General features: G+C 51.0%; 1 protein-coding gene across 1 annotated transcript in view; it reads right to left on the minus strand.

The window, feature by feature from the left end:
* Ablim2 (actin binding LIM protein family member 2) overlaps window positions 1-23,364 on the minus strand; it is a 98,256-nt gene that overhangs the window by 17,508 nt on the left and 57,384 nt on the right. The window contains exons 14-18 of the mRNA XM_087909093.1: window positions 19,878-19,979; window positions 18,547-18,600; window positions 10,491-10,543; window positions 9,745-9,883; window positions 1,957-2,018 (exon numbers count right to left, since the gene is read on the minus strand). Of these exons, the coding sequence (XP_087765219.1) occupies window positions 1,957-2,018; window positions 9,745-9,883; window positions 10,491-10,543; window positions 18,547-18,600; window positions 19,878-19,979 (410 nt within the window). The remainder of the gene's footprint in view (window positions 1-1,956; window positions 2,019-9,744; window positions 9,884-10,490; window positions 10,544-18,546; window positions 18,601-19,877; window positions 19,980-23,364) is intronic.

The raw sequence follows: 23,364 nt of genomic DNA on the forward strand, positions 1-23,364 counted from the left end.
ACATGAATCCTTTCTGGTAGCAAAGCACCCAGTGAATGATTCTGGGGTACTGCGGGTCACCGGCAAATGTCTGTGGGCAAGTACTGCAGGAACTCCAGAGAGAGGGGCCAGGCTTGAACTGCTGGGCATGGCTATAAAAGGCTGCTCAGGTGAGTGAATAGCCAGCCTTCTGCTGAAGAGATGGGGGAGTGCACACAAGTATTAGAAGGAGTGAGAATGAGCAGGAGCATGGGTGGGGGGCAAGGGATCCCAGGGCCAAGTGGAAAGTCAGAACTCCTCTGGTGAGGATGGACTCCACCGCTGAGGCTCTCAGAGGTCAAGCCCAGGATGCTCAGATCTGCTCACTCTCCATCCCATGTTCACACAAGGACTGCCTCTTGGTACTGCAGGGAGTTAAGATGATGTTCACAATAGTTCTGGACAGAATACGGATTCATGAGGGTCCAGACCACCTATTTACAACTGGACTAGGAGGAGCCAGTAAAGAACATGATCTCTGAAAACAAAGTTCATCATTGCCACAGGCAGGCTGAGACTCTCCCAGGGGGTCATCTCACAGAGGATTGACTGGACACAGGCTGGGCATGCAGACAGTCTAGTGTCCTTCCTTCCCTCCATTCACCAGGCAAACCCCCAGAACTTTGCTTGAGCAGGGGGATATATTAGCTAGGTCAAGCCAGGTCACTGGCTTCTGTGGGCCCCTTGCTTAGAGAACAACTGCTCCAGATAAAAAAGAGAACATTATAGAAAGACAGACAGGGCTCCCACGGCCCCTAGAGCCCTGACTCTGAGTGGAAGGTTTGCCAGCTGGTGTCAGAGGAGTCCTGTGTGGTTTCTAGCCCTCTGCTGTCCCTGTGGAAAATAAATTCCATTGGAGATAACTCAACGAAGCAGGCAACATGCAAGGTCCATTCCAGAGCAGCAGGAAGAGAGGTTAATGGGAGGGGAAGCCATGATCCTTTAGATTCCATCCATGCAGAGGCATCTGTATGGGGGACACCCTGAGGCTGGGTCTTGGACAGAAACACAGTAAATCAGAGCCTGAGAAGATGGAAGAAAACAATAGCTAGTCCCAAAGGACGCCTGCAGCTTCTGGAGATGTCTCCCTGGTCCTGGGAGTGTCCCATAGCCTTAGAGAGAAGCGTATTTCAGACAGCTGGCCCTGAGTTCACATTTTGATAAGACCACTCCAGCACCACACACACACACACACACACACACACACACACACACACACACACACACCTATTTGATTTTCTTGATAAGTGAATTGTCTTGATTTATACACAAACTTCCCGACACTAGGAAAAGCTCCCTGGGTGATGGAGGTTCTCCTGGAGCTGTGTGCCTATGTGGGGCCTGGGGGTTCTGGGTCATTAGGACACCCCAGCCTTCTTTGATAGCCAACATGGTTATATGGTTATAGGCTCTCATGAAGGACACTGGACCAGGACACATGCCAGGCTCTCTTCGGGGAGGCAGGCTGAAGCCCTCCTGCACTTGCATTCATGGGTCTTGAAATTAGAAATGCAATAAAGACACGTTCCTTGTGACCACACGTTAGTGACATGGGACGGTTATGGCGCCACGGGCACAGAAACACTCCAACATTCCAGATTTGGCTGGATCTAGCCGCTAGAGAAGGAGGCAAGGCTGAAGAGCATCTCAAAGCAGTCCTCGTCACTCTGGGTGACCGATATCTCCCCTGCCTTACACACTGGGGACTCTGGCTTCTGGGACACAGCAGAGAGAAGCCAGAGTACAGCCAGGTGCGGTCCTGTCACTCTTGGTGTGGAAAAGGCTACGGTGGCAGCATCTGGGCAGGGCGTCAGGCAAAGGCAGATGGGCGAGCAGGATTCCTGTCTTTTCTGGCTGTCACAAAGCCATGGGGACAAGTGCGGGTAGGCAGCAAGTGATGGTTAGTGCCCCCCAGGTAGGGAGGGTCCAAGTACCTACCCGGAGGTCCAGGCCATCCTTCCTGGGTCCTGGGAGAGTGTCGGGTTTGGAATAAGGGAAGCCTGTAACAGACACAGCACAGCCTTGTCACGCACTCAGCCCGGCCAGGCAAGGGCAGGACCCATGACGCTTCCAATAGAGACAAGACTGGCAGCTGAGAATAAGCAGAGGCCCCTAAAGATAATCTGCCTGCCTTGTTTGTGACCTGCTATCCCCAAAACACGGTGTGGGGGGGGAAACATCTGAGCCAGTTATTATCACCAGGAACATCATTGAAATGGGGCCCAGCCCAGCTGGTACCCAACTTCAGGAAAAACCTCAGTATCACACCACCCATGCCTAACTCCTTGCCCAGATTCAGACGTCCTAGGCTAGGTATGACTGTGGTCATCCTGTACTTTGTCGGCCACCACAGGCCACCCCCTAGTCAAATGGGGCTGGGGATCTTTGAGGTTGGTGAATCTCAAGTCCAAATAGTGATTACTAGCTTCTCTTTAAATGGAATGGGCCAGGCAGAGACACAGGGGTCCTCGATCCTCACTAGCATGAAGCCAAATGTCATGGGAGCTCCCAGGAAGCCAGGGAAGGGTCAGGGGGGCTATGGGCCATACCCCACAGCATTCACACCGAGGTGTCTGACATGAGTACCAGGGACAAAGCTGCCACCTGTCCTGTCTGCCCTGCTGCTGAGCATGCCGGGTTAGGCATTACCTCAAGGTGCCCTGTGGGACCTCCTCCCAAGGGACCCACTGAGGAAAGTCAGGAGCCGAAGAGAGCTGAAGGTGCTAGATGTCGTTCCCTTCCAAGAGGAGGCTAGCAAAAATAAAGAACGTGTCTGTTGTGTGGATTCTCACACAGATTCGGCTCCGCTCAGACCCTACTGCATCAGAAGCCTATGATTCTGCAAGCCCCCCAGGCCCTTTGGATGAGCAATAACAGCAAATGTCTCAACTGTGTTTCTGGCTCTCTAGTCAGGGACTGCACATGGCCTTCCCAGGCTCAATATTCAACCTCTCCCATGCAGTGACAACCTTCTTTCCACAGGCCACATGTGTCTCCCACCTCCCTAACAACTGTCCCAGACAGGGCTGAGCAATTTTTAAAAATCATTTTATTCTTAATTATGTGTATGAGCGTGGGAGAGGAAAAAGGGTAAGAGCATGGTCAGTGCTGGTACCCATAGGTCAGAAGAGGAGGTCAGAGGCCCTGGAGTGGGAGTTGTGGGTAGTTGTGGGCTGCTCAGTGTGGGTCCTGGCACCTGAGCTCTGCCCTCTGCAAGAGAGCAATGCACTTACGGAGCCACCTCTCCAGCCCTGGTCATACTTTTCCCTTTAAGTTGGAAAGATGGGGGTGAAGAGATGCTTTGGGGTTTGATTCCCAGTACCCCATGGTGGCTCACAACCATATGTAACACCCTTTTCTGGCCTCTGTGGGCACTGTGTGCCCACTGGTGCACAGACATACATGCAGGCTAAACATCCATATACATAAAACACGTTTTAAAGAAAGAAACTTGAGAAGGGGATTGGTGGCCATGCTATCCCACCCTCTATGCCCAGACTTTTCCCTTTCTGAGGTTCTGAGCCTGTGCACTTCTCTTCTTTCTGGAGAAGGTCCCTTAACCACTCTTTAAGGTGACAACTCCTTTCAGCTTTCCCCCACCTGGGAAGGTCCCTGGGCCTTCCATCCCGAAGTACAGTCCCGCTGAACGGAGAACTCACAGACAGACCTCCCATTAGCACAGGAAGACAAGCCACTCGCTTCGGGTCCCTGTTGTTTCCAAGTGGAGTTGGCTGCCACCAACTAGAGCTTCCTGTAGATGACATCGCTCTCCTCACTGTGGACTTTCAAGAATTTTGTTTTTCTAAAACCTTCGTGTTCAAAGTTTAGGAGCATGTCTTGGTGTGGACTTTTATGATTGATCTCCTTCGGGGTTCACTCGGTCACATGACCTCACAGGCTTACATCTTCTGCCAAGTCTGCCATGTTTTCAGCCATTGTCGCTTTGAACGTTTCTAACCCATTCTTTCTCCCCTTCAGGGAATTCACAGACACAGGCACTACTTCCCAGGTCCCTGGTGCTTGCTTTCCTTCTCTCCATTGTCCACATTGGAATGAAGACCCTGACGTCTGCTGTAGGAATCAGTTATTCTGTCCCTGTACCCACGCCACAGGTTTTTCATTATTTTACTTTGCAGTTCAATGCCAATTCCCAGTTGATTCCTTTTCGAAGTAATTTGTGTTTCTTCTGTGAGACCTTTTCTCTATTCCAGTTTCGACACAGCTGCCGACTGGAGCATCTTTACGACAGATGTCGTAGAATCCCTGTCAGATGATGTCAACACCAGTTCTCGCCAGTGGTCTGGTCTGGGGACTCTTTCTCATTCCAACACTAACGCCACAGTTCTGGGTGTTGCAAATCATCTTTTGATTGAGTCCTGGATATTCGGTTGCTGTGAGAGGAGAAGGGATCTTGGGTAGTCTTACATTTTGGCATAGCACAGTTCTGTTGGGCCCAGTGCACGGGACCAGGCACACAGACTGATTCCCGTAATCATTGTTTTTCAGAGTGATTCATAAGCTACTCCATCCTCCTTGAATTGCCTGGGGTTGCTGGTGCCCACCACGATCACTGATAGAGCTCCCTGTCTGTTTGTCCCACCAGCTGGGAGGCAGAAGATGCTAGTGATAAACAAAGACCATCTCCCTGGACCACCTCCCTGCAGGCTCCATCCCCAGCCCGTGCCACTGCAGGGGCGGCCAGCCTCCTCCTCCTTCCCATCCTGTGACTGATTGCTCTGCTATAGCCCCCTTCTTTCAGGTATACTTAGCAGGGAAAGTTCCACAGGTGTGTCTACCATAGGTGTTCCTGTCCTCTGAGTTGATATCTAGGTTTTGTCACATTCAATCTCTCTGAGGGAGGGATCGACTATTGTGTTATTTTTAAAGGTTCCAGAGTGTCGTGTACAGTAGAACAGATAAATTTTGTATTTAAAATCCCTTCACACATTCAGAGTGCCATCTCTGTGCTCAAGGGCCTCTGTGCCTTCGACACAAGGGAGCTGGGGCCTAGGCAGATCAAGTGACCTGTATAAAGATCAAATGACCCTAGCAGGCCTTCTAGAGACCTGCATATCTGATATGGTCAGATGCCTTCAAGAGTGTGTGGCCAAATGCGGATATGACTGAGAAGTGGGTGTGCACAAGAAGGGACAGGTACAGAGGACAGAGGACCCCCAAGAAGTTCCCAGCTGTGTACTTGTGATCCTAGGTTAAATCAGGCCCTTTAGGCACTGGACACCCCACTAACTCCTGGGCTAGGCCAGGCTTAGCCTAACCACACACTCCTGCGCCAGCTCTCAGGCCACCCACAGCCACTATAAAGCTGCTGACTGCTCTTGAAGCTGGCTCTGTTCTTGGCTCTGTCCTCTTCCAAGATGGCTCATAAAAGGTCAGGGAAGCCACTGAAGACTCAAGACAAGTGACTGAGAGAGACAGGGTGTATTCTTGGTGCCGTGGGAGGTGCAGGCTTCTCACAACACCTGAGAACATTCTTCTGACAGCTGACCAGCAAGCCACAGCAGGCCACCATGCCTTTGTTGGGGTCCAGCACGTGAGCGGCACTGCCTGCTCTGTGCAGGGTAGCTCCTCTCAACTCTGAACAGCAGCATTCAATGGCCCTGAACAGGTGCGCTTTAGGCTGTAGAAGCAGACGCTGGTGGAACAGGCTTGAGCTGGCAGCTGCAGTCTTGCTGCAACCTGGCATGTGAGTCTGAGAGTTCCACCCGGATGTCCTCACAGGACTGCATGCCCAGGTGCCAGCCCCTCATCCTGCAGGTTCCCAGATCATTCTTGTTGTTGCATATAAGGAAATCTCATACCAAGGAGGCTTGCTAGGGACCCAAGGTCACTCAGGAGTGCCTTGCTAGGGCTCTACCCGCTGGGCCCAGATACAGGTTCTGAGCTCTGTGTCCATTCCTCTTGTGGTTTCCTGGACATATTAATTGCCTTCAGTTCTTTTGTGAAAGCAATGCCTGCTCCCATCTTGGGTCTGGCTAGTCCCTCTCACACTATACCGCTGTGCCTGTCTTCCTGGAACTCTGCAGAAGTCAATCTCCAAACCTTCATATATGCCATGCATTGCCCAGATACCTCCCTAGCGCAGATGCTGGCAGCCATCACCATCCATCCAACTGGGTCCTAGCTCATGGGAGAAAGCTAAAGTCCTCTGGGGCTGTCATTGCACAGGGTGGGATGGGGGCTGGTAGTAATGACATGGTCACACAATTTGCTAGCCCTGCCTCAACCCTCAGCTGGATCATCCCTTCCCAAGCATTCATTGCTTTCAGGACCACATCTTGAGGCCTGCTGGACAGTGGCCTCCTCCCCAAGGACTTCTTATATTCCCACGGCACATTTCCCAGCATGCCCTAGCAACTGACCTATATATGCCACCTGACTTGCACCACCTCACTGCAATGCCACAGGACAGAGGCCTTTTCTGTTTCAGGTCCTGCTTTGGTTCCACACCCAGAACAGGGTTGGGACATAGAAAGTGTTGTGCTTGGTTGCTGGACTGCTCCTGCCCATCTGGACCCTGATTTGGCACCCGAAATGCCAAAGATCTTCCAGTTCTGATATCTGCAGACTCTGCTGCCTAGGGGTCTCAGTCACAGCTCTACCACCAGGTGCTTGGCCGCCCCCTCAGTACTCCAAGGAGACTGACAGGTCATAAGGAGCCTGCTCTCCATACCACAGGCAAAGGAATGTGGGGCAGCTCTTTCTCACCGTGAACTCTGGGGGAGTCAAAGGGAGGAGGGAAAGTCTGACCCACCTACCCTTCCTTCCTTCCTTCCTCCCTCCCTTCCTTCCTTCCTTCCTTCTTCCTTCTGAGAAGAAGACAGTCACAGAAACCTGTCCTCTAGTTGGCTGCTGCTGAGTGGCTGAGAGGGAGGACAATGAGCTAAGAAGCAGAGACTGGCACATTCCATCATTCCACACTCTACAGGGGCCTCATTTTGGAGAACACAGAGGTGACAGCAACAGTGAAGGCACAGGCCAGTCTGGGGTGAAGTGGCCTCTGCTGAGGACTTCCCTGTACTTCCTGGATGCTAAGTCAAAGAGACTCATTTATCTCCAAGCCCCAAGACCCAAGCCACCCTGAACCCACTCCTCCTACCTTCCTTTCAACCTGGTGATATAAAACAGGGGCTTGGGTTTACTCTCTGGAAACTTTGGGGCCTTGCTAGGGACCACAGAAACCCCCGGGCAGTGTCTTCTACAGCCCCAGTACTTGAATTAAACCACTATCATGCTTGTGTTTGTGTGTGCACGTTTGTATTCACATCTGTGCATAAGGAACCACAAAAAAGAAGACAGGACAGGACAGGTCAGGAATGTGGGACCCAGAGGACATGTGTCCACGGGGTGCAAGCTAGGGAGGAGACTCGGGGCATAGAGTCTCTCTTTAAGGCCTTCAAGCCCTCTTCTTATGAGAAAAGCTAACCTTGTTCCCTTTTGTGCAGATTTGGAAGACTTTAATGAGCACTTGCGCAGAGCCAGGAAGCACCTGCATAGGATACAGAAGGAAGGCAGGCACATCTGTAATAAAACACATGCCCGTTGATAGGGCAGTAGAGCCTGGCAGAGAACTGCTGCCCCGTGGGACGGTGCAGCACCGCTGGGATGGAGGTAAAGGCACAGGTGTGATGCTCGACCCTGTGGGCTTCCTACTCAAGAAATCTAAAGTCAGGACACCAGGGGGAAGCAGAGGCAGAAGCAGAGGCACATAACAGGTGACTTGGGTTCAAGCACAGGTGACTGGGTTCCCACAGGCCAGGTGCACCCACACAACAGCTACTTCCTGTCCACACCATTCATGATGGCTGGCTGCAGGGATGCAGCAGAGGAATGAGATGGCAGGCAAGTCCTTGTCACTGTGGGGGTGACCAGTGAAGACACCTGGACCAGCCTGCCTCACAGAGACCACCCTACTCAAAAGTGCCTGGAATGAACAGCTTCATTCTGGCATCTGCAGAAGAGAAAGAACCGCAGGAGGTGGAGGGCCCATGCACGGGCCGCACAGCATGGTGAGAGCAGAAGTGGGACCCTGAGAGGTACCATCTATAGCTCGGCTTCCTCCCTCACTGCATCCCTGCTCCCTCATTCCTGAGCCACAGGCAGTCCATACATTCCAGTGGGAACTGCTGAGGGCACAGGCTGGACAACACAGGGAGAGTCTGGGTGAGGTAACGGGAATGGAACCGGGTACTTCCCTAACAGAACAAAGACCAGAAACTGGAACGCACCATCCTGAAATACCAACATAAATTTTTGGCCCCCAGCTAATGCCTGGATGCCAAGACACCACACGGGGCAGTGAGAGCTATGAGTAACCCTTGCGCCCTGCTCTGTGAAGGGGCCTCCATTACTCAGGTACCACAAAACATTCATGCACAGCCAGCAGGAGGACAGCATCTGGGGCAGAGACTCTTGGGACAGAGGACTAAGGGATGGTATGTGGCTACCCCAGCAGGCCCGGGCAGGCAAGAGGGATCTCCACCTCCTCTCATCATGCCTTCAGCTAGCTCTTCCCCTAAAAGAACCTACAGGAGGACCCAGACCTATGGGGCCCTCCCATGTTCACATCAGCCTGTGTGCCTGGTCTGAGATCCCAAGGGACCTCATCTGCTTACAAAGGCTGCACACGAAACAGCAGTCCCATTGCCAATTAGTCAGTGTCCGGCAGCCTGCCTCTCCACTCCTCTCTCTGCTGCAGGGCACCTCCGGTGTGCAGTGGTCAGAGAGTGCCATCCATGGTCAGGAGGGAAGGTGGGTGGGAACAGCCCGGCTGTTTACTGACTGCCTGTCAAAGCCCTCTTGCACGCCCAGGGACTAATGAGTCAGCATTGCTGCTCTGGTCTCTATCACCGTCAGTCATCAGAGAGCCCAGATTACACCCAGAGTTGGTGCCACCATGACGCCAGGTGCTTGTTCTGCTTTTTTACACCACAGAGATTCTCATGACCTCCATTTCCAACCACAGCCACAGAAAACAAGCCGCCCTCACCCCCTGCTCAGCAGATACCAGAGACTGCTTCTGGGAGAACCTGAGTCTGCCTGCAATCCTGTGCTGGCTCTGCCTGTGACCTACAGCATCTTCAGTGAACAATGCAATGGGCAATTCACTCCATTCTTGAGAACCACCCCCAAGCCAGACTTCACAACACCCCCAAGGCTAGGCAGACATCAGCTGTGACCTGTGATGTCAGGACATATCTCCTAGAATCTCCAAGTGCTTTGCTCAGGAATGTCATAGGGACTGGGACAGTGCCTTGTACCAGTTCCAGGTCTGGACTCGCCTCCTGACCATGACCACATCAGCCCCCACCCACCCAGGGAAAGAGGCCCTGAGTGCTGTTCTCTTTGCTTTCTTGCCAGCTCGGAGAAAGCCACGAGGGGGCACTGTGAGCACACTAGTTAGCTGCGTCACTGCAGAGGTGGTGGATGAGGCCAGGGCTCAGACCTTTCTTTAGCTGGCTTGATTCACATTTGAATGATCTTTGGGTGATTTTGGTTTTAATTTTTATTTTTGAGACAGAGTCTCCCTGTGCAACTCAGACTGGTCTTAAACTCACAGCAATCCTTCTGCCCCAGTCTTCCAAATGCTTGGATTACGTGCTATCTCTTGGTTTTAGTGTTTTCAGGGAGGAAAGCTGAGATTTCAGGGCCCACTCAGTAGGGGCCCTTGGCTGGCAGTGTCCAGTGCACATCAGAGGAGCCACTCACGTGAGTAGAGGCTGTCCCCAGGCATCCTTGGCAGAGGTTCCCGCTCAGCCCCACTGCTGAGGGACAGAGACTGACTGTCCAGGTCTGGAGAATTCGTTCTGGTGTCTGCATCCCCTTTGAGGAGCAGCCAGGTAGTCTTCTGCAGAGGAACAGAAGGTTACGGGAACACTGAAGTCATCTGCTATGGTGAAAACACCTCACCAGAACCTTCTAGTAGCTTCTGTACTTCTACTTCACAAGCCGACCCCGCTGCTTTTAATACCAGCCTTGCTATTAAGGGTGTCTCATACATACACTCTGAAAGTTTGTGAAACATCTGAAGAAATGGCCAAATGCTATTCACAGCCTGTTTCTATGATGCCCCTGCCCTCACATCCTCTCTGGTCGTTTTCATAGCAAGGCCACATCAAAGAAGTATATCAGTAAGGTCTACTACCTTCTACTCTCTGGCCATGTATAAAAAAACACCCGCCAAGCTGTTCTAGCGCCTTCATGTCTAATACCCCAGAGTGTACTGGGTTTGTTTCCTTTGCAGTGTTCACACCTCCTCAGTCCCAGAGCTATGTCCTGGCTGCACGGCAGAGCCAGGACACTAGCAGAGAATGTGCTCACATTGAGTGCAGGAGGAGGCAGGTGGGGGTGGCTCCCACCCTGGGCCTCCCAGGACCCCAGGGGCAGAGTAAGAGGACTGGAGCTCCAGCTGGAGGGGCTGTCCCACCCTGCAGGAACGTGGTCCACCTCATTACCTTCCTGCTGTCCTGATCAAAACTGCTGTCCTCCACCTCCAATCGCCTGGTGGCTGGAAGGAAAAAATCCGTTTGTAAAGGCAGCTCGCCATGTTTGTCCTGGGGGCCCTGCTTTACATCATGCTCCAAAGTCAAAGAAAACCAAGGAAAAGGACAACAGAATGAGCGCCTTTCTCAGACCAGGATGCACTAGAGCTACCTCCTCAGGAACAGGGCCCAGAAGGTGGGCGTGTCCCGAGCAAAGTGACACCTCTTCGCAAGCTCCAGCCACACCTCCAGCCAGGAGAAATGGAGTCACATTTTCAGACGAAGTCACATTTTCACTTGGATTTGATAGGCATACTTTTGACCTTGTGAGGGGGACCCTGAAGGGACAGAGGTCTCAGTCTCAGAGCCCTTGGTGCCAGCCACAGCTGCATGCTTCTTGGGTATCAACTGCTTCTCTCCCAACATGAACTCTTCAAAACTGGAATTTGGCCCATTTCATAGATCAAGAGACTGAGGTTCAGGGAGGTGACTTGCTCTGAGGTCATGGGCCAGCATGGATTGAGGGGAGGGGGCTAAGGGTGACATGAACTCAGACAGTCAAAGTCCAAAGTCTCCCCTGCCTGTTCCACTAAGCTACCTTCTCCCTGCCCAGCCCTGAACTCTGCCACTGGGAGGAGCCCACAAGAAACAGCCAAGCACGACAGTACACCCGGTGACAGTGCACCCGGTGACAGTACACCCGGAGGAGAGCCCACTTGGAGCAAGAGTTCACACCCTCATGACAGCTGACCAAGGAGACTCTGGGCAGCATTCTGTCATCCCGCTGGGCTGACCCTTTCCCAGGAGTAAACAGAGAAACCATGCAAGGCATGCTGGTCTGTTCCAGGACCTGCCAAGACCTACCCCAACCCTGTGCACACAGCAATGGCTGGAAGCCCTGGGGTCCTCCCCAGCTAGGGCTCAGCTCAGGGAGGAGAGCAGGCGGGCTTCTTACCTGCAGCCTGCGGTGGGCTCAGCCCTGCCCGTCTCTTGGAGCGCCCTGCCTCCTGCACCACCAAGGACAAAACTGACACCAGGTCAGAGAGCTTGGACATTGGGGACTGGGCTACAGGACCTTGACAAGATAGGGCCAAAATTGTAAACTGAGTACTTCCATCCTAGACATAAGGACTCTGTGTCTCCCTGCCCTGCAGCTGCCTGTCTCTTCCAGGGAGAGACTAATTTTTGGGGGTGAAAATAAACCCTCTGCTTTTTCCACATACAGGGGCGAATTAACCACAGACCTGCTGGGGAGGGTCAATGGAGGGACCCAGAGGGATGGGCAGCATCACTCCTGCTACTCAATGGCTGTCACCGAATGTGGCTAATACACCAGCACTCTCAGCAGCTGGCCAAGGGCACAGGGACAAGCAAGCTGTGGCCACTCCGAGATCTGATTTCTATGCCCCACCACCTGTGCCAGAGACTCTTCAGGGTTGTGAGATCCCACCCCAGTTACCCAGGCCATGGGTTTTCAAGATTCCATATAGCCACGGGTAACACACTAGTCAACACGCTACAGCATAGTGCCATGCAGGGCTCCAGAATGCTCCTCCACTTGCTGAGAAGAATGTCCTGTGGAGACTTGACAAGGGTCCTCTGTAAACACTACAAGCTCTGTCGGGCCAGAGCCAAATTCACCAAGTATTTTGCACTGTCTGTAGGTTGCTTCTACAACAACTTGGAGCCTCAGTTTCCTAATCTGTAAAATGGGAAAAATGCCACCCTACCTCCTCTAATTTGTGAGGACTAGGTGAGACAGTGTCTGAGAATACAAAGGCCGGTTTACAGCTCTGCAAGGCTAGGACTCGGCAAGAAGTCAACCCTGAAGGTAATCTGAAGGCAGCTCTTCCCTCCTTCCCTCCTCTAATTCACTTAAATCTGAACACACTCATGTGACACACGTGTTCCTCTGGCTGCCCATCTATTCACTTCTATCTACTCTCTTATCCTTCCACCACCTGCTCATCCACCTACCTACCCAGACACTAACCCATGCTTCTGCTCATGTAACTATACCTACCCACTAAGCCACCCATCATTCATCCAATTTATCCATTCACCTACCCACCCATCCACTAAGGTGTCTGTCTGTCTATCTATCTATCTATCTATCTATCTATCTATCTATCTATCTATCTATCTATCTATCATCTATCTATTCACCTATCAATACCCACCAAGCATCAATTCCTCCATCCATCCGCCCATGCACTAATCTACCCACCTATTTATCCATCCATCTACCACACACTTATCCACTAAGCCATACACCTACTTCTATCTTCTATCCAACATTCATCCACTAACCAGCTCCCCTATCCACAACTCTCCAGCTATTCACCCCCACTCACCCATGCATACCCCTCTTTGTCCTCTTCTCCATTTCTTTGTTCACTGATGCATTCATCCACGCTGCCCTGACCACATTATATTGGGCCTCTGCCACCTAGCCCTTCAGCCTCACCCCTGCACCTGCCCCGTCCTGAGCACAGGAACACAAAACAGACATTTTTTTTCCAGCCTCAGCTGACTGACTTCATTCTCTCTGCAAGGTGTAGACATTCCAGGGCCTTGCCTTTGCTCACAGGGACCTGCACACAAATCTGCCTCCCCACTGAGCAACCAGTAGATGCTCAAGGTCACAGCACATCTGATGTGCCTGGTGCCTCCTAGAGTGTCTCACACCCTGACCTCCAACATAACAGTGGACGCAGAAAGTGGATGGATGCACACAGCCCAGAGCTTCCATGGGAGTCAAGCAGTTTGTCTTTGGTGGCACCTATACCTCTATAACTCTGGCTTCCGGGGGACTATTGACTGTGCTCAGAGATAGTCTGTGGTCATCAGATAGTCTCACCTGGAACTCTGTCTGCCATCCCTGTCAAGCTGTGTCTATGCACACATGTTGATAGCTGGGCCCTAGTCACACCTGGCTGGTACTATCACTAGTAGGCAGCGTTTCTGTACACATGGGGAGGGGTTCTGGGGCTTGGTGTCTTTCCTCAGGCCTCAGGGTTCCAGAAGGGCGGGGGTGGGGGGGTCTTACTTCTCTACTCATGTCCAGACTGGGTTTCTGAAAACGAGACCCATGAGCAAGACTTCTCTTACCTTGCCCAATGTATCAACCCATACAATTTAAATTGCTTTGGAATTACATCAGAGAGAATGAACATGTTCACATGTGCATGCATGCGTGTGTGTGTGCATGTGTGTATGTGCATATGTGTATGTGTATATGTGTATGTATTCATGCACACACACTGGGAGCAATTATATACTTTCAGCTTCGCAGGGCAAGGATGTACTTGATCATATGTTCTCAGGGCAATTCTATGGACTCTGCTTCACAGGGCAGGCTATGTTTGGCCATCTCTATGGCTCCAGCTCTGAAGGAGAGCCAAACACACAGTGGATGCTCAAAACCCACCCCTTAGATAAATTAGTGAAAGCTTCTGGCATCTCTTGGCGCTGGGCTTCCTTCTGTGAAGCTGGGGGAATGGCATCTGTTTGCTGACTGCTACCAGAGCTGACAGTGGCATCGGAGGAAGAGCTACAGAGCTGGCACCTCTGCCTGCTGGCTCCTCTCCCACCCACTGTCCCTCTTCCAGAGAAAGAGGCTCATCGTGTCCTCCAGACCACACACAGGAGCTCCTCTGAGGCCCACAGGCCTTTGTCAAAGTCCTCTCTGGAACGACTGACTTCCTACACTCCTGTCCCATGTCCCTCAAGAACTTCTGCTAGGAATGTCCCACTGGGGTACCAAATTTCTAATACTCTTTATGAGCACAGAGCCTACCTGATACCTGGTCTTTCATGATATCTCAGAAGAGGACCCCAAACCAAAGTGAGACTCAATCTTCCAGGGAAGAAACCCCAGAGGGTCACAGCAAGCCCTTATTTCCATCTTCAACCAGGGACCAAACAACTGGGAATAGATATGTATTTACTACTCGGATGGTGACCCTGAGAACACGGGTGGCCAGGCCCCCTCCCCCACTCACTCATGTCTGTCCCAGGCTCATGCTTGCTTAGAAATCAAATGTAAACCTGGTGAAATGGCAGTTCCATTCTGGACCTGGACAGCCAAACTGTCTAAAAAGTCTTTGAAGAAGCACTATTTGTCTTAGACAGTCGTAATGATCACTGTAAACTGTCAACCTCTGAGGACCCAGAATCACCTTGGAAGTGATTCCAGCTGCATCTATGATGAATCGCTAGCTTCGGGTATGCCCGTTGGGGAAGGAAGGGTGGTGCTGATTAAGTTAACTGGAGTAGGAAGACCCACGCTAAACGTGGGTGACCATTCTCTGAGCTGTATAGAAAGGAGAAGTCTAGCTAACACTGCCCTTCAACACGCCCTGTTCCCTGGTGGCACCCATGCCATGACTAGGTGCTTCCCGCCACTGTGACTTCTCTACCGAGAGGGATGGCACTCCTGAACTGGGATCTGGAAAGAACCTCTTACTTCCGCCGCTTTGTCAGGCTGTCTTATCACAGCGGCAGGAAAACAAACTAAACAGTCTAAAAGTGGATGCCTTCTTTCCTCCGAGAGACTGGCCGCCTCCAGAGAGCCCCTTCCGTCAAGCAGCTCTGCCATTCTTAGAAACTGCCTGAAAGCTCTGAGGCACAGGCCTAATCCCATTCTGGAGGAGATGAACCCTGAAGAAGAAAGCATTTCTCTCTGCTAAGTAGCTGGATGTGGACGGCTGTATTTTCACCTATAACTGCCTCCCCAAGGTGACAAGGTTGGATTCTATACATGTATACATGCATGTGTGTGTATGCAGGTGTGTGAATGGAGGTATATGTGTGCACACAGGTGTGTATGTGTGGTGTGGGACAATGATCTATATTCTGTCAATTATATTTTAAATAAACACTGATTGGCCAGTAGCCAGGCAGGAAGTATAGGCGGGACAACCAGACAGGAAGTAGAAGCAAGTCAATGAGAATAGAGAATTCTAGGAAGAGGAAAGCTTGGTCTGCAGTTGTGACCCATCCACAGAAGAAGTAAGATGTGACTGCCTCACTGAATACGGTACCGAGTCACTTGGCTAACATAGACAAGAATAATGGGCAAATATATAGTATAAGAGTTAATAAGAAGCCTGAGCTAATGGTATAATCAGTTTATAACTAATGTAGATCTCTGGATAATTTCTTTGGGACTTAACAGCTGCGGGGATCAGGTGGGACAGAAAACTCAGTCAACATATGTTTGTGTAGGTGAGTTTGCATGCAAGTGTGTATAAGTGTGTGTGTGTGTGTGTGTGTGTGTGTACAGGCATGTGTGAATACAGGTGTATGTGTGCACATAGGTATGTATATGTGTGCAGGCAAGTGTATGTGTGCACACACATGTGCAGGTATGTGTGTTTGCAGGCATGAGGTGCCACTTTCACATGGCAACACAAACAGTCCACAGCTTCTCTTGAGCTGCAGACCATCCTGAAGCTTCTGTCTCAAGCAGCTGCCAAGACCCTGTGCCTCCTCCTCCTGACAGGTACTACAAGCTGATCCTTGCAATGCCTGGTGGTATGGACGGCTCCTTATCTTTTGCCCCTGCTTACTCCATTTTCATCACTTCCTACTTTTCTTCATCTCTTTTCTTCCTCTTTAAAACCAGTAAACACTAAGCAAGTAAAACTTAACTGTTCCCAAAATGCCAAAAAAAACAAAAAGACAACTGCAGCTGATTGGGTCAGAAGTCAGCCGCACAGTCCTGAGAGCTTCATGGACTCAAAAGCATCCTGCTTTCCACCCCAAGTGTCACCTCCAACCAGTGGGCACAGAGGCCCAGCCATCCTCATGGCTCTCAGAGCAGGAATGAGACTCCGGCGTCAGAGAAGAACACTACTATAACCAGCAGCAACCGTGTCCAGTGACTACAGAGTTGAACGCTGTGAGCCAATGCATCTGGGGGAAAGGCTTGGCTGCTTGCGACATGTTAAATATAGGATCTTAAGCTAATGGAACAGTCTTGTGATTCACTGTCATCTCGCAGGGGCTGTTTCAAGCTGGAGTGGGGATTAAAATACTGCTGCCCATGCCTAGATCGGGCTCCAGAGCTCCTCGGGGAAGGCTCGTGGTCAAGTTGCCTTGATGGAGCAAGCACTTGGTGGAGGTAGAACGGTGCACGCACACTTACACACACACATGCGCACACACACATATGTACATGTACACAGGTATACATGCACAAGGCATGCATGCACATGTCCTACCTGTAATCAGGGGTGGGGAGGCCTTGTGCATACCAATGGTCTCTGCATGAACTGGAAACCAAAGGCACCCCTGCACATCTGTATTTCCCAGGGGTCTTTAAGGAGCTTCTGTACTGCTAAAGCTCTCGAGTCACTTGCAGTCTGCACAGCTCACTGCATTCTGGCGTGAGTTTGCATTGCCGAATGCCTAGCCAAGGTGGTGCATGCCAAGATCTGTTTCTTTACAAAATGTACAGAATCCTAGACTTGGTAACTAACTGCATGGTTCTTTCACACTGGAGTGGCCTGCAAACAGTAAGTGTCTTATGTCTAGACGACAAGGATGGTGCCTGGGAACTGGGAACCTGATCTTCCCCAGAGGCTCAGGTAAAAGATTTGAACCCTAACACTCTGACTCAGTCTGATCCTATCAGACACAGTTGGTCAGTTACATAAAGTGGCTTTCTAAGGCAAGGTGCCGAGGCCAACTCTGCCTGGACCATGGGTATTAACCACGCAGTTAAGCTGCCTAGTGGCGATGCAGAGGTAACAGTGGTTAATCAAGGCCCTGTAAGTCAGTCTTTTTCCTGGGCTCTGGGTGGTACAGAACCCATGGTCCTCCTCCAAGGTTGTCCAGTATGGTGCTGCAGGGGTCACCTAATGGGTGTTCTTTTCTTTGGTTGGGCCTGTTTCCCCACTTTTACGACTACGGTTTTCTTCTTGGTAAAAGGTGTCATAGTCTAACTGTCCCCATCCATCTCCTGGGGAGAGGTGTGCTCTCTGCTTGGATTCTGGAAACCAGGACTTCAGTTTCCTTCTTCCCCTCTGCGAGGAAGAGGAAAGACAGAGCACAGGCCTCTCTCCACACTGAGGAATAAAACCCAACACAGTAGGCCTCCAATAAGCTGGCTACCGCTTGTCAGTATGCAAGGGGGTGCTTTCCTTGGCCACATCTGAAAAATAACTGTCCATGTGGGAATCTCTCTTCCCTCGCATCTTAGTGATGGTATAACAGTCCCCACGCTGCGTGCAGCCCTTCACAGTTTAGAACTATCTCCACCCTAATGGTTCTGTGAGCAACTCATATCCAACCCCATAGGGATGAGGGGACAAAGGGGCAGGAATGGCAGTGAGGAGGTGGAAGGCACAGTGGGAAAGGAGTCCAGTTTGCAGACGAGGAAACTGAGGTTCATGGTACTGAGGTGACCTGCCCCGCTCACCCAGAAGTTCCCATTCTCCCTCTTCTAGAGTCCTGCTGCATGGCCCAAGCAACCTCTTCCTTGCACATCTGTCCCAGGTAGGTTCATGTGGAAAAGATGTGGGGGTCGGGGGATAGAGATACCCTTTCTACCAACCATCTCTAGCTCCCACACAATGCAAGGAACCCCATCAGCTGAGGGCAAGGCATCCTCTTCTGTCACAGATATTCCCAAAAGATGGGACCTAAAGCCTTCCTAAATTGCGGCTGGTTCCAAGTCACTATTTTTCAAAATCAGGCCTGAGTCAGGGCATGGGTGAGAAGCCCCCCAGTTCCTCGCCATTTAGACTGGGACCCCCATAGTAGCATCAGAAACACAAAATAAAGGTTCTTAGTTCTAGCAGCCGCACCCCCGCCCCAGGTGCCATGCATTAGCCTCTCCACATGTCTCCTTCTGTGAAAAGTGACCTCCCAGGAGCCTACTAGTGAGTGTGCATTTAACGTTCAGCCATCAGGGCCTCCCCAAGCCTCAGATCAGGACACAGCAAAGGAAGCATTCAGAAGCAAGAGGGTGCACAGGCATGCAGGCAAAGCACGGCAGCAGAGCCCGACAGACCAACCGTACCGTGCTGTTTGTAGATAGGGGGTTTCCTATAGATGTTATCTTTTACGCCAGTGTCTGGGAAGAAGAAGGAAAGAGAAGGAAAGAACGTGAGGGGAAGCAGGGAAGCAGCTGCAATGCTCTCCACCCTATGGCTTCTGTCAGCTCCTGGCTCACCCAGCCTGGAATCACCCACAAAGTTCACAAACAGAAAGCAGGCTAGGCTGGAGCCCCACACCTCCACCAAGCATCCCCTACTCTAGACACCACCTCATATGGGAAGGGGACAAGGAGAGAGGTGAACAGGGAAGGAGGCAAGCAAGAACCTTGGGTCACAAGGGGTGCTGGGGGAGCCCCTTTTCTCCACCTTGATCCAGAACAAAAAACGTTTTCTCGGTATTTGTGAGACTTGGAGAAAAACCCAAATATGTCAGTTTGAGGGGACATACAAACCCATTGCATTAGGATTTTGTATTGTTTGGGGATAGAACCTCTTTGTTTTGATTATTATTTTTCTTATTTTATTGATTTTTAATGAGTTCTACATTTTTCTCTGCTCCCCTCCCTGCCTCTCCCCTACCCCCTTCAACCCTCCTCCAAGGTCCCCATGCTCCCAATTTACTCAGGAGATCTTGTCTTTTTCTACTTCCCATGTAGATCAGATTCATATATGTCTCTCTTAGTGTCCTCATTGTTGTCTAAGTTCTCTGGGATTGTGGTTGGTAGGCTGGTTTTCTTTGCTTTATGTTTAAAAACCACCTATGAGTGAGTACATGTGATAATTGTCTTTCTGTGTTTGGGTTACTTCACTCAAAATAATGTTTTCTAGCTCTATCCATTTTCCTGCAAAATTCAAGCTGTCATTATTTTTTTCTTCTGTGTAGTACTCCATTGTGTAAATGTACCACATTTTCCTTATTTTTTAAAAGATTTATTTATTTATTATATTTATACAGTGTTCTGTTTGCATGTCTGCTGGTTGTGAGCTACCATGTGGTTGCTGGGAATTGAACTCAGGACCTTCGGAAGAGCAAGCAAAGCTCTTAACCACTGAGCTATTTTTTTCAAAACAGGATTTCTCTGTATAACAGCCCTGGATGTCCTAGAACACATTTTGTAGATCAGGCTTGCCTAGAACTCAGATTAAAGGTGTGCACCACCACCAGGCAGTTTTCTAGTTCAGGTTGGCCTTGAACTTGTGCTGCTCCAGCCTTTGCCTTCTCAGTGCTAAACAACGGGCATGCAACCTATTCCACCGAGTAACTTTTAAGGAAGCTTGGTGTTTGGGGATGCTCTGACAACTTTAGTGTGGCCATAATGGTACATGAGGAACCAACAAGCACACGGGGACCTACCTGGGATGTGGAAGTGGCGTGGCGCCTGCTGATAGGTAGAGGAAGGAGGCCTGCTGTCGGAGAGCACCGAGAGACTTGGGGTGCTACGGCCACTTTCGCTGCCTCCAGACGGAAGAGCAGAGGCAGCAGGTGAGGGGCAAGAAAGCAAAGCAGACGGTTTCAGGCAAAAAGAGCTGGTCTGCAATGAACCCCCTCTCTCCTGCCTGAAGGAAGCCCACACCTGAGTCTTCCAGCCTGGGTTCTATGACTTCTGCCCCGATCTGCAGTGTACCTGGCCCCAGGAGGTGGAAGGGACAATGGGGCAGTGATTGGAGGGCCAACTGCGTGTTAGTGTGTGGATGGTGGGTAGAGCCCAGGATCCTGGGGTATGAACACACACCCCAGGTTCACAGTTCCTGCCTCTCTGATGTAACTTATGCAGGAAGGTCCTGACTGCTTTGAGATTCCACCAATTGACTGTGAGAAGGGGACAAAGGTGTAGGAAGGGGTCAAAAAGCATCTCTTACAAACACTTTGCCCATGTAGGAAACTGGGGGGTCAACAACCATCAACTTCCACAGTCCTAGATACAGGCTATTTCTGGCAAGCAAAACGAGCATCAGGGTACTCTGTTGCCTCCAAGCTCTGTCTCAGCAGGAGCTATGTTTTGTGTTTTGTGAAGGAGGTCAGATGATCAAATCACCCATCAGATACCTGAGTGGATGCCCCACCTCCCGCCAATACAGGATGTGATGGATAGAACACGGTGGCACTGGACACGTGATGAGGAGCACGGCTCACAGCAGGACACCCCATGGCACAAACGTTCCCTTCCTTTAGACGTGGGAAACTCTGCAGGGCTGTGCCTGATCGCCTGGCTAGGAAAGGGCTCCCTGGATGCGAGAACCATGCCTTTGGATGGCGAGATCAAGCAGCTGGACCCTAACGCCAATGGGACAGAAGCCAGGCCTGAGTAGACTGGAGACAGCAGGAGCATCACAGGCAGGCAGGGAGGGCCCAGTAAGTGGCCACCAAAGGAGACTCGTGATTCCTACTCTGGGAGTCTTCTCCTGCCTGAGCATGGCCACTGAATTCACCTGCAAACACCAATGGGGAGTTGGAGAACTCAAAGATTTTGCTCTAGAACTGTATGGAGCCTTCTGTCTGGCTGCATCCACTGAGCCTCTGTTCCTCCTGGCAACAGCAGGGGTCTCACCCCAGGAAGATGGGAACCACAGTCTCCTATGCATGACACCATGACTCCATGTGTCACTTAAGTTATGACAAACACGGCGGCTTTGAAAACACAACTGTAAGTCATGCACACTGGCTGAAGACTGTCCCTACTGGCTGGCAGCCCTGGGCTGAGCCTCTGTGGCTTGGCCTTGTTGAGTCTAGAACCACACATGACCACGCCTTTCTTTCTTCTATCTAGACTTCATGGTCATTTCTGTTACCCTGTCGCCCAACTGACAGAGGATTCTAAAATGATCCAACATTCCTATCCTCTCCAGGGCTTGACCTTTATATAGTGTGATGTTCTCTGAAGTGATAAGTGAAGTTCCTACACATGGGTGCACTCACTGAAGAGGGCTACAGTTCCTCAGTTGATCAGAGAGGCCAAGACCAAGGGAGCTGAGGCACAGGGTGGTAACCTTGATGATCCACAAGGACCCTGTCACATTTTCTAAAGGAGCCTTCAACACCAGCCTCCTTGGTGTTGGACACTACCACCAATCTTTCCTGCCCCTTACCTGACCTGCAAGGTCCTTCCCAGGCTCCACACTGTCTAGACCTTCCTGGTTCAGACTCAGGATCTGGCTGACAAAACTCTCAGGAGGCCAAGGCCACCACAGGTCTTTCTCTTTTCCGCAAGCATGCTTGCCTGTCTCGTGCAGCTGAGAAAACATCCTGCTGACCTCAACCCCACAGACCTGTCTGGAGCTCTGCTGTGGGCTTTCATGGTATGCCATGTCAGTTCCACACAGTGGGCACCATCTCTGTCACCTCCTGAGAAGGACAAGGAACTATGCTATGTGAGGTGGGCACACTGACAACTTTCCCACTGGATCTCTGTGATGAGGTCCCCAGGACACTGATGCCACCCAAGGACAGGCATGGAGTCTCGTTTGTCCAGGCTCATGCCTCTTTTTGAAGGTTTCATATCCAGGGTGTTTCTGACACCTCCCGTGGAAGGGGCCTGTACAGGACTGGGCAGCTCAGGTTCTGGTGTGGCCTATGACTTCTTTCAGTTTAAGCCAATGTTTTACTTTGGAATGGTTTTAGATGGTTCCAGAAGATGCTACCCTTCCAGAACCTGGAACCACTGTGTCCTGTTAACTATACTTTATTTGAGTTTCACCCACTTTTACTTGAGATCTTTTCTGTCTTAGCACCCGCCTGGGTCATCACACTATACCAATGGTCACACTTTGACTTCTCCTAGCTGTGACCAGCATCCCTTGTCACAGATCCTGACTTCCTAGAACACTGGCGGGGAAGGGTGCTACAGAATGTCCCTCACCTGGGAGAGAGAAAAAGAGGGCTTATAGATTCAGGGGGAAAGCATGGAGGTGGCATGTCATCCTTGTCACATCCTCCCAGGGCACTTGCTGTCGCAGAACCCGGGAGCTGGAGCTAAGAGCCATGCCTGGGAGTGATGCAGTTCGAGATCTTAGTCTGCACTCGGCTAAGAGGAGGGGTCCTGCCTACCTCTGTGACCCATGACCTCCACAAATTCTGTGCAGAAATCGTCCCCCATGCTCTTATTTCGGTACAGATTTGTGGACATTCTGTCATCTGTGAGTCTAATGACTCATCATTTATTTTCTTGCTCCAACTATGGTTGCTATGGCTGCAGTTGACTCTGGCCTTAAAGATGCTGTCGCTAACTCTAGCCTGGATGGTATTACAGTTGGCTCTGGCCCTGAAGATGTTATAGTTGGCTATGGCCAAGATGTTGCCATTGTCTCTGGTTGAACTTCCCCAAAGTCACATCAGAACAAGACTGGTTCACAACTATATGTCAGGACCTTGGAGGACCATGGCCAAGGCATGTGCAGTTTCTACTTGGAGTCTCTTTGAGGCATCCACCACACATCCTGAGGTTGAGGGACCAAAGTTTAGGAACCTGTTTTAGAGCTGAAGGAGGGAGTCTTTAGCAGAATGAGAAACGCCTCCTGGGCATAGTGAATGCTGGGGTTTTGGCCTGAGGCTCTGCCCCTAAGTTCTTCTGCTTCCCTTCCTTTGCATGCCACTAGGGCTGTGGAAGTGCTTCCCATCAGTTCCCAGAAAAGTGACATCAGCAGCATGTGTCCCCTTGTCAATCTACATCTCCGGTCCTTACACTCTGTCCCTTATCAAGCAAGGGTCAGGTTTAAGCCTTATACCACCCCAACCAAAGTCTGAAATTCCCACTAATTCACTGATAACTTTCACTAGTCCTTCACCTGCGGCAGGTCTGGGGTAGTGAGGCCCTAGGCACTGAGACACAGCAGGAGGGGATGAT

This window comes from Myodes glareolus, chromosome 8, assembly GCF_982192425.1.
Source record: "Myodes glareolus chromosome 8, mMyoGla1.1, whole genome shotgun sequence".
Classification (NCBI taxonomy): domain Eukaryota; kingdom Metazoa; phylum Chordata; class Mammalia; order Rodentia; family Cricetidae; genus Myodes; species Myodes glareolus.